Source organism: Eurosta solidaginis, chromosome 4, assembly GCF_040869045.1.
Source record: "Eurosta solidaginis isolate ZX-2024a chromosome 4, ASM4086904v1, whole genome shotgun sequence".
Classification (NCBI taxonomy): domain Eukaryota; kingdom Metazoa; phylum Arthropoda; class Insecta; order Diptera; family Tephritidae; genus Eurosta; species Eurosta solidaginis.
In genome coordinates, this window is record NC_090322.1 from 51,824,106 (window position 1) to 51,836,551 (window position 12,446).

At 36.2% G+C, this 12,446-nt stretch overlaps 1 protein-coding gene across 7 annotated transcripts in view; it reads left to right on the top strand.

Annotated features, from left to right (window-relative positions):
* Nucleotides 1-318: 318 nt before the first annotated feature.
* Cp110 (Centriolar coiled coil protein 110kDa) overlaps nucleotides 319-12,446 on the top strand; it is a 31,489-nt gene continuing 19,361 nt past the window's right edge. Inside the window, exons 1-4 of one of the 7 annotated variants that reach the window (XM_067781570.1) lie at nucleotides 319-468; nucleotides 884-989; nucleotides 1,078-1,389; nucleotides 1,584-3,650. In XM_067781570.1, coding sequence (XP_067637671.1) covers nucleotides 1,261-1,389; nucleotides 1,584-3,650 — 2,196 coding nt within the window. In that variant the 5' untranslated portion in view covers nucleotides 319-468; nucleotides 884-989; nucleotides 1,078-1,260. The other 6 variants (XM_067781573.1, XM_067781571.1, XM_067781572.1 and 3 more) reach the window with 6 other exon arrangements.

The window sequence follows — 12,446 nt, forward strand, 5'->3', positions numbered from 1 at the left end:
AATTCTCTTTCCAAAAATCACAGTTGCACAAGGGGCCTACACGGCATGAATAAATGCGAGACAATTAAAAATGTCCCTCTCAGAAAACATTCGGCATCAATTTTTTCAATTTCCAGCGAGATACTGCCGAATGTTTTCTGAGAGGGACATTTTTAATTGTCTCGCATTTATCCATGCCGTGTAGGCCCCTTCTGCAACTGTGATTTTTGGAAAGAGAATTAAATAAATTAATTAAATACAGTCGAAAAATAAACACAAATACCCCACGAAAATGTATAGAAGACATTTATAAACATCTCGCCCAAAAAAAAAGTAGCGACTACCTCTCAGTATACATCGAGTAAATGCCAAAAAAATAACGAGTGACGCCTCTTATTGTATTTATCCTCTTTGGTTGAACCATGGAATACCCGGATTGCAGCTATTGTAACACAACAGCAAGAAGAAGCATCTCATTGACGTTTACAGGTGCTCATAGTGTACAAGTACAAGTGTGTTGACTTATCTGTCAAGCATTCTGGCAGGCACTCGCTGGATTCGGAATGACAGCGAATTCAAAATGGATACCATTACCGAATGCTCCGAATGATTGAAAAATTGAAAAAGTCCATACGATTGGTAGTCAAAAATGTTGTCGTTGAGACTAAAAATGCGACTCTAGACCTGAGATTTCCATCAGGTGAGCGAGGCTGTTTGTAGTTTTGACGTTTATCGCTTAGTGAACACACTTGGTATAGGTACACTATGCAGGTGCTTGTTGTCATAGTGTACAAGTACACTATGCTTGTTGTTGTCCGTGTTTTTGTTATTCTGTTGTTTAACAGATTTTTCTGCGGCGCGAATATATTAATCTAAAAAATTTGAATTATTTATAAATTTTTAGAAACAGAAAATTCAGACCCAAAACATCAAAAGCGAATTTGTTAATTAAATAAGAGAAGTTTATTTTAGTGCTTTCTGATAAATTAATCGACGGTAGTCATGAAAACGTAAGATTATGAGAAAACAAATCAAATGCATTTGAAAAGTTTCTCTTTACAATTTTTGTTTGTTATTTGTTAAATGTTTGGATTTTAGCGCCAGAATAAATTTTCCGGATGATACAAAATTGGATGAATACTAATTCGAATGGTATTAAGATAGAAAATAGATCAAAAATTCAGTGTTAACTCATTTGTTAATTCAATTAACGAACGAACGAGAAACAAGGCTTTGCAGTAAATTGAAGGTAGCAAAACGAAAATTGCACGATTTTGCATAATGGCTGAGTCGAAGACAGAAATAATAAATTCAAATCCCATAAAAACCAAATTTGCACCAATGTGCTCGGCAGCTGAGAGATATGTATCGATGTTCCGCATCGATGGAGTGCCAATTCTACCGCCAATGGTAAGTGAACGACGAAAAATGGCGCGGTGCTAGTCCATTATTTTATGCACCACTGATTTTAGAATACTACTATTATTTTTGTATTGTGCTTCATTTGTTAGATGCTTGACAAATGCACAAAGCAGGTCCTTATAAACAATACTCCTTTATTCTATTTAGTTTTAAACAAATTAATGTCTTATTTTCTTATTTAGATGACGCCAGAAAAACGGCGTCAGATGCACAAGATTAAAGAAAAGGCAATAAAGGTAGAACAGCGACTGGAAGAAGGCAGACGTCGGCGTGAAAAATGTAGTACAGTTGTTGAAGAATTAAATGAATCTACACAAGTGTTAAATGAAGAAGGCAATAGTAGCAGCAGCTGTAGCGCATCTGAACACGAATCAGAAATGGATGCGCAACGTAAAGAGGTTGAAAAATCCTATATGATACTTTCGAATCTACTAATACAAAATAAGAATGAAAACATATCCATGACGCCGCAATATAATTCCTACAATAGTATGGCTGCATATGCACCTTATGATCTGGAGCCGGCTGGGTTTGTCGCACCACGTTCATCGGAAACGAATTTAACGCAACGAATGCAAAAGTTACAAAAATCCGAGACCTTAATTTATGATCATGGTTCAAATACACTCATGCAAGCCTTGTCAGAGGATGAAGCACACATTTTTCAACAACAGGAGCAACAAATTAACTTAGACTATCCAGAAGAGAAACCTGTGGCTAATAAAATTGAGCTGCAAGAAGCTAAAGACGAGGAAAATGCTAATCTGGATTATTTAGCAAGCCAAATGTCTAAAACATGCTCTGCCGATAAAAGTCTAAAGAAAATACCTTCTATTTGTATAGATCCTCCAACACCCATTAATGGTGCGCTCACATTTTGTGATTCTATTCAGCCGCGTGCTAGCATCGACGCTATAAATGTAAATAATCAGAGTGATAAGCCGTATGAGGAAGTAAGTAAGTCCCTGCACGAAGAACTAAGTTCAGATGAGAGTAGCAATTGCTTGGAGTCCAAAACAACTCTTGAACATGATTTAAAGACACATCGTAAAGTCTCAAAAATTACTAGCAAAATACTTAAATTCGAACACTTTTCCGTCTCTGAGGAACCACCCAAACGTTCTAATATAAAACCACCGCAGAGATCTGCGACAAGCCCATCACTAAAGTCCCCTCTTTCAGAGCGCATACAGCCTGTAAATAAAACACTCGCACTGACGCATGCTGGTTCACGAAATGAAAATGGCTTGGTGCGCTCCAATTCATTTACACTCGACTACCCCTCAAAAGCTTTAATCGAACATATACGCCAACAAAAAACACCATCCTCCAGCGATCACTATCCAACTAAACGTACAAATCTTATATCTACAAGTATAACTCGGGATACCGTAGAGTCCAAGGCGAAACGTGTACAGAAAGTGGATTTAAAACCACGCACACAAACCGCACGCTTGCAGTTGAAGCCGTCAAGCACTAACATAACCAGTCCATCCCCAACTACATCATATCAAAGTAGTATAAGTAAAAATAAACGCTCACCTTATGATACCAAACCGGTGAAACCAAAAATAGCACGTCAATTAAAAAAATCAGTCTCAGGCACTTCGACCATCAAACATGTAAAACCAAGACCTTCAATGCCAAGCATACAATCCACCAAGCTGACAACGGGCAGCATGTCGCATGATGACTCCACAAGCGTCAATTCAATTTATAGCGGCATAGAAGCTGAACATCGTAAAAAATTTCTCGAGCTTTTAGCGCATCAAAAAAGAGAACAACAACGTATGCAACGGGTATTCGAAGAGCAACAACAATACTTGCTTGAACAACTTACTGCTAAAATGGATAGTGTACAAATACAACAGCAACAGCAGCCAAATGTTACATCATCATATATGAGTATCAAGATGTATGCTGGACACAGCTCTCCTGCAGATATTTCACCAACAGTCAAATCAGACTATAATGAGTCACTATCACTCCAATCCCCCAGTAGAAGTATTAACAGCTCAATTGCCTGCGACCTGACATCATTGGAGTTGTCTACACGTTCTAGTACACTGGCGGCAACATCACAAAGTAGCAATTCGCGTACACCACGTCGGCGGCTATTCTCGCGTGATATTTCACCCTCAGCATCAAACAGAAGTATTGCATCGATTTGTAGCAATAGTGGTGGAGGAGGAGCAGCGAACTGTGTTGAGCGGTCAAATGGACCAATAGCAGGCACGTCAAGCAGTCGTGTAAGTTTTCAGAAATTTGTTTCGTTTAAAATTACTAACGTCTCACTACAGAGATACAGAGGGATACAAGTGAAACACACCTATATTATACTATACAAGGGCTACTGATGGAAATCGCAATCACTTTCTTTAAATATGAAGTTCCTATTTCAGTTATATATGTATAACTAGTGCCGTATTGCTTCAATTTTTCCATATCAAGATTGTTTAAACTTTTTATTTTTGTATTAACGGCAAAAGTATTTATCGATGGATTCGGGGCGATATCGACAAATGCAAGAATTGCATTCCAGCAAACACAATCTAATGTTCGAGGCTTTTTATGTAGGCACAGACAATTGTTAGAGAACTACACTAACCCCCATCGGGTTATGGGGCTTAGAATATACCCGCGGCAGGTATAGAGGCGACTGAAATAGATCTGGATGCTGTAATAAGTTTAACGCTTACCTAGTCAGAATCAACTCCGACATGCATAATGTATGTTCTCCTTGTAACGTGTCCCCTCATGAAAGCAACCATTTTTCGATTACAATGTGGAATCAACGCCTCTAAAACCTCTTCCTCTGGTCCACCTATGTTTAAAGTGCAAGTTTCATTGGACCACCATTATAGGATATTGATGACAATTTGTGAGCGATCGCATCTATTGGATCTGGCGAAGCATTGCTACAACAGCAACCATTTAGTTTAAGAACGCTATGTTTCTTCAATTTTTTTGGAGTCATCCTCTAACATTAGAGACTCGAGAATCTTCCTCTAATTCTTATTTAACTTCAGTGTTTGTTGGGATTGGCTTTGCTTAACGAGATATGTATATACGCTTTCGAAATACAGCGGGAGTAAAGCCGGAGCGGAACCTTTCAGAAAATATAATCAATGTAGCATTTTGATTATGAGATTGAAACGTAACTAAATTTTCACTTCCAAAATTATTGAAATATTGTGATGTGTCAAAGTAAGCCTGTACCCCAATGCCCTCGCACTGAATAGCTTTTGTTAATACTTCCAAATTCGATGGCTACGAAATCAGTGGACAAAGCATGTAGCAGGACGGGTTGTTATCACCTCTGCTTTGGATGCTGGCTTTCAACCTTCGACGAGGGACATGACTTTTGTTTGACCTTATTTTCGTTATTTTCGTTACACATCATATAATTTTATTGTTCTATTAATGCTGTGGGAATGCGAGTGATTCCGATCAGCAACAGTAAATATAGGCTGAAAATACCGAATTCCAGCGAAATTAGTTGTTGGAACTGTCTGGAGTTACAGGTGCCGACCGATTTTCTTTTCCTTAGGTCCGGGTGCATTGTATTTTGCTGCTTCCAATATTACCATTCCCTTTTCGCGCTCCAGTATCGGATATATCATGTAAAAAATAAAAGGAGAAAAACTTTATCTTATTGGAATGGTTTTACAATGCTCCAATAAACTTTTTTTTAAAGTATTGAAGTTATTACTACTTTTTATGTGATTAGGAAGTTCATTGAAATATTTCAGGCCCTTATAAAATATATTTTGCTTGTCCACATCTGTTTTGAAAAGAGGTAATCTAAAATTATTGTTTTCTCTGATTACGTATGAATGTGCATCATTTACATATATAAGCTTTTCGCTGAGGTATGTTGGTAATTTACCGTGCTTGATATTAACGGCCCGATTCTTAGCGTTACCGGTAAAATAGTACCCAGAACATTTTGTAATCGAAAATCGTTACCAGTTGTTTTATTCGCGATTCTGTCCAAAGTGCAAACGCTGTCATCACCGAAAAACTCACCAGTGTCGGTGGTGAAATTTAAAAGTTGGTTTTCTTCGCTTTACCCATGGCGGAACGATACAAGGTGGCAGCATGGGACAGCTGAATATAAACTTTTTTTATTTAATTTGATACATCAACTTCCGGCGCAGTACGATTTTGACATTTGTCCATCGAATTTACAAAAACGAAGTACATGGAATTTTTATTTATGTTTGTAGGTATGTCACCATGCTGCCACCGTGTATGGTTCAGCCATGGCTTTACCGAAAATGTGTCACTCGTAGATACGATGTTAACGAATAAACGGGGCGATGTGTATATACATATGTGCATACATGCATACGTTTTTACATAGCTATATTGTAATATATACTGTGAAAGTACATGGAAACAAATATGTATAGCAAGAGGCAACACTTTTTTACTATTATGTTTACTTATTTGCGCTCACAATTCTTTATTTTTCAGTTTAGCCTTTTTCTAGACAACAGCTGTTGTGTGGTTATTTCGATGTAACCACCTACTTTTGTGGGTAAACAATTATCCGGCTACTTTCGTGAGCAGAATACCAAAAGGGCACAAAAGTTACCACATGAAGAAAGTTGCCGTGGTGAAGAAAGTTGTTACCACATTAGAATCAGGCTGTTACGGCCCGATTCTTAGCGTTACCGGTAAAATAGTACCCAGAACATTATGTAACCGAAAATCGTTACCAGTTGTTTTATTCGCGATTCTGGCCAATGTGGTAACGCTGTCATCACCTAAAATCTCACCAGTGTCGGTGGTGAAATTTAAAAGTTGGTTTTCTTCGCTTTCCCCATGGCGGAACGATACAAGGTGGCAGCATGGGACAGCTGAATATAAACTTTTTTTTATTTAATTTGATACATCAACTTCCGGCGCAGTACGATTTTGACATTTGTCCATCGAATTTACAAAAACGAAGTAAATGGAATTTTTATTTATGTTTGTAGGTATGTCACCATACTGCCACCGTGTATGGTTCCGCCATGGCTTTATCGAAAATGTGTCACTCGTAGATACGATGTTAACGAATAAACGGGACGATGTGTATATACATATGTACATACATGCATACGTTTTTACATAGCTATATTGTAATATATACTGTGAAAGTACATGAAACAAATATGTATAGCAAGAGGCAACACCTTTTTACTATTATGTTTACTTATTTGCGCTCACAATTCTTTATTTTCCAGTTTTTCCTTTTTCTAGACAACAGCTGTTGTGTGGTTATTTCGATGTAACCACCTACTTTTGTGGGTAAACAATTATCCGGCTACTTTCGTGGGCAGAATACCAAAAGGGTACAAAAGTTACCACATGAAGAAAGTTGCCGTGGTGAAGAAAGTTGTTACCACATTAGAATCAGGCTGTTACGGGCCGATTCTGAGCGTTACCGGTAAAATAATCCCCAGAACATTATGTAACCGAAAATCGTTTCCAGTTCTTTTATTCGCGATTCTGGCCAAAGTGGTAACGCTGTCATCATCGAAAAACTCACCAATGTCTGTGGTGAAATTTAAAAGTTGGTTTTCTTCGCTTTATCCATGGCGGAACGATACAAAGTGGCAGCATGCGACAGCTGAATATAAACTTTTTTATTTGATTTGATACATCAACTTCCGGCGCAGTTCGATTTTGACATTCGTCCATCGAATTTACAAAAACAAAGTACATGGAATTTTTATTTATGTTTGTAGGTATGTCACCATGCAGCCACCTTATATGGTTCCGCCATGGCTTTACCGAAAATGTGTCACTCGTAGATACGAGGTTAACAAATAAATGAAACGATGTGTATATATGTACATACATGCATAAGATTTTACATAGTTATATTGTAATTTATTCTGTGAAAATACATAATGTAAACAAATATATAATATATAGCAAGAGGCAACACTATTTTACTATTATCTTTACTTATTTCCGCTTACAATTCTTCATTTTTCAGTTTTGCCTGTTTCTAAACAACAGCTGTTGTTTGGTTATTTCGATGTAACCACCTACTTTTGTGGGTAAAAAATTATCCGGCTACTTTCGCGGATAGAATACCAAAAGGGTGTAAAAGTTTCCACATGATTTCGTTACCATGGTAAAGAATGTTGTTACCACACTAGAATCGGGGCGTTAGTGTCATAATACCCTAGTACTGGTGGATTCTTCAACAGGTTTTTTAATTTATTGAATGCTTCATTGTGTTGCGTATCCCACACCCACTAAACATCTTTTCGCAATAATTGTCTTAGTGGTTGGGTGATATCTGCCAATTTTTTTATAAATTTCGTTACCATACCCAAGAATCTTTGCAACTCTCACGTTTTCCGGTTGCTTAATTTTCGTTATAATTTCTATTTTTTCGGGATCAGGTTTTACCCCTTCAGCGGAGACTATATGTCCCAGAAACTTTACTTCTTGTGTATTAGAAACGCATTTTTCTTTATTAAGCTTAAGGCCTGCTTTTCTGAATTTGTCAAGTACCTCTTGAGTGATCCTCTCTAGTTCTAGTTTGCTGGTGGCATGCAAGAGAACATCATCCATAGACACCTCCGCGTTCTTTACGTCCGCTATCAACGAACTCATTACTTGTTGGAAAACTTCCGGAGCCGATGCTAAGCCAAATGACATTCTTAAGCAAGAGTATCTTCTATCTATATATATAAATCGATCGCGTGAACAGGATTAGCCTGGTTTAATTGGGCCACTTGAGGGCAGCGCGCTGCCACAACGTCCATTAAAAAAAAAAAAAAAAAAAAAAAAAAAAATGGGGTACTGAATGTCAGATATTCTGAAGTACGTGGTGTTACTTGCAGTTGCCAAAAGCCTTTTTTACAATCGAGTAACGTGAACCACTTAGAGCCGTGGATGCGGGCTGTAATTTCTTCTAACGTAGTAAGTGGATAATAACGTCTTTTGAGATTTTTATTTATCTCCGATGGATCTAAACAGAGTCTAATTTTATTATTTTTTACTACTACGGCCATGGGTGACACAGCCGGTGTCGGCTTGGTTATGGGTTTAATTATTTTTTGCTCTACCATACTATCAAGCTCATCTTTAACCTGCTGTGTAATAGTATGCGGGATTTTTCGCGCAGGGCATATGCTTAGTTTCGGATTTTCTATTAAATCTATGTCGCATTTGTATTGCTTAAGGCAACCAATTCCTTCAAACAAGTTTTCATCAACAGTTAACGTTTCAATACGCTTCACTAATTTCAATTTCTCACATGTTGACTTACCAAGCACTGCTGTAAAATCCGCTTTGACAACTAAGTATTTTATGGGTACCTCTTGTTTTTAATAAGCGTGTCTATGACCACTTCACCCAGTACGGAGATTTTATGGTTTGAAAACGATGTTAATTGCTTTGTTGGCGATGGACTGATGTGAACGTCTATTTTCTTTATTATTTCGTAGTTTAAAACGTTGCACTGGCTACCTGTGTCAAGCTTAAACTTTACCATTGCGTTTTTGGCCAGCGTAGCTTTTTCATACCAATCTTCGACGTCCACACTGTCTACCGTAGACACTAAAAAACTGTAATCGTTGCTTTCTCGGTCTTGGACCAGTTCGTTGACCGTTTTGGTAACGTGACCCTTTCTTTTGCATTTTTGGCAAACCTTTTTAAAGGCCGGACAGTTACGGCGACCGTGCGTGGAGTCACACCTATTGCAGTGAAATGGTTCATCTTTTTTGTTAGTTTGTTTGATGTCTCTTTTATTTTGCTTTTTGTTCGACGTAACGGCGTCAACTGTGGCCGCTTGCTTCATTGTTGTTACCTGCATCTTAACTTGCTCTGCAGAGTGACATATATCTATTGCTTTTTCCAGGGTTAGTTTGCTTTCCGCTAGTAGTTTTTCTCTTGTTGTGTCATTTGTTATACCCACTACTATTCTGTCGCGAATTAAAGTGTCTTCAAACGCCCCGTAGCCACAATTTTTAATTTTTCTTCTTAGATCTGTAACGAATTCATTAAATGTTTGACACTTTCGTACGTTTCTTTGATTTGGGGTGTAAAATATTCTGTAAATCGCCTTTTGATTGTGCTGACGCTTTTTTTCACTTTCTGTTAAATTAAAAGTATTGTAAATTACTGCTGCGTCATTTCCTACCGACGACATGAATACTGCGACGTGCACTTCTGGTTGCTTAGTATCCAGTTCTGTCGCGATCGCGTACCACTCGAATTGTTGAATCCACAATTTCCACTCGTTTGCCACATTTGGTAATTGTTGATGGCAAAACTTTTTGGTGGTCTAATATTGTGGTCCGGTTTTTGGCTATTAGTTGCTGATTCTGGCATTTTTTCGCTTTAATTCGGGTTTCGGCACCATGTAATGTACCTTAACTTTGGTACAAATTACTTTTATTAAATAAAATAGAACGATTAAGAAGGCACGTGTTTTATTATAGTTCGTGTCTAGAACAATCTTCAATAATATGTACTAGTATCACCTGTGGTCGAAATTCGACCAACGTGTATTTTTATCAGTCTATGCATCAAGTGTTGGAAATATAGCAAACTGGTCTAACTTACTTAACTTTTTCTTTAAAATTTTGAATTTGATCTAAGACTTTGTACTTTTTGATTGTATTTCCTTAAATTTTCTACAAACTTTACACATGTAATTATAACGTTTTCGTATGGAGCTCCTTAAACAAAAATATAAAAATTATGTAAAATCATATGCAATTGACATAGAATTATGGTGAAATTACTTGAAATTGAATTGAAAAATAGGTTTTTCCACACCACCCGGAAGGTCCCCGTTGGCGCGCTACCGAAGTTAGTTTTGGGAGCTCGGCTCCCCAGTAGGCCTATATCACCCATATACACATATTGCCCACTAACGTCAGTAGTGTCATAATTCAAAGAACACGAACTTTTAGCTAAAAATTAAGAAATTTGCTAAAGCAATTTAGCCTATTTCACGCCAACCATTTAAGTTGGTATAAATACATATCTAAATACATATCAAAACAAAAATTTCGAGTAAAATAGAGGATACCTTCATAAAAAATAAAATAAAAATATAAAAAAAATTATGTAATGAGAAAGAAGGCAGAGTTTACTAAAAAAATGTTTAATTAAAGAAAAAAAAAAAATAAAGTACTTAAATTGGGAAAAATTAAGTGAAGTGAACAAACAGTTCCATATAAAAACGCAATAAGTGCACTTATGCTTTTTCCGGGTTTTAATGTGATCATTGTGGAAATATGAAGATTCTTATATTCGGATATTTAATGTTGGGATCCCATTGAGATCTATGTACGTAATTAATTTGTATTAAATTTGTAAACACTCCATTTCATGAATATATATGACCATATCTACCATAAAATATCGTCTGTGAACAATATAAAACTAAGATATAACAGAGCAGAATAAATTAGGAAGAAAGGAAAAACAAACAAAAACATTGAAATTATTCACGCAATCATATTTACTAAAATAAAATTGATTTCATAACTTTAAGCGACATAAACCAATTAGGGTTTTGGGATCTAAGCATCCGATTAATGGATATATAATCCAACAAAGTTAGCCTAATAATAAATATAGTGGGTAATATACTGCCTATGCAAGACGGCCGCTATGATGCCGGTTGCTGCTCTGACCTAAAATCAAAAAAGTTTTTGGGACGTTTTTTTGTTTCGTAATTAGCATAAAAGGCAATATAAAAAATGTAATGTTATATTTTTGTAACTTTTTCTTTTTTGTTCAGTATAAGACGTACTTTATCTAAAATGAGGATTAAATCTGCAAATGCAACAACATTTTCGAGCAAATTTGCCATTAATTGTTGTAAATAAATTAGTTAGTTTCAACAAAAGTTAACTCATTATTTGTGATTTCATGTTTTTTTGAAAACAACTAAAATAAAAAACAAAGAATCTGTTAAATAAAGACTTATGTATTTACGTGTAGGTAAAATTTGCCACAAAAAATGGGCCGGTCAAAAATTAATTCTATTTAAGATTTTTGGTACGCTATAAATTATTTTGGAACAATTTATTAGGATTTTGGTAGAGGCTATTATAGGTAAGCGGCAACAATGGGAAACCATATTTGTATGCAGGTGAAACATTTGTGCCTTCGAATTTAGCGGGGATATATAAAATTTGAAATTCACATTAAACACTTAGATAATTGTTCCCAAAGACGGCGCGCTTGTGCATAAAGGTTTAGGTCTTTGAAATTCGCATTAGAAAACTTAGACAATTGTTCCCAAAGATGGTGCGCTTGTGCACGATAATAAATTACGATATTTGTATGAATTGTTCGAATTTACAAACAACTTTTTCTATTAATTATAAACAAATAGAGTAATATTAGGATTTTGGTAGAGGCTATTATAGGTAAGCGGCAACAATGGGAAACCATATTTGTATGCAGGTGAAACATTTGTGCCTTCGAATTTAGCGGGGATACATAAAATTTGAAATTCACATTAAACACTTAGATAATTGTTCCCAAAGACGGCGCGCTTGTGCATAAAGGTTTAAGTCTTTGAAATTCGCATTAGAAAACTTAGATAATTGTTCCCAAAGATGGCGCGCTTGTGTACGATAATGAATTACGATATTTGTATGAATTGTTCGAATTTACAAACAAATTTTTCTATTAATTATAAACAAATAGAGTAATATTTGTTAACAAAAATAGGCCTATGCACTGCGGCTGATCAATACGAATCGATTCAAATAACTTTTATATGATTTTACGTATGCTAAGTATGCGAAACAGCCTGTCAATTGATTGTACGGAAATTTTGTTAGCGTATTAATATATAGATAGTGGGTAATATACTGCCTATGCAAGACGGCCGCTATGATGCCGGTTGCCGCTCTGACCTAAAATAAAAAAAGTTTTTGGGACGTTTTTTTGTTTCGTAATTAGCATAAAAGGCAATATAAAAAATGTAATGTTATATTTTTGTAACTTTTTTTTTTTGTTCAGTATAAGACGTACTTTATCTAAAATGAGGATTAAATCTGCAAATG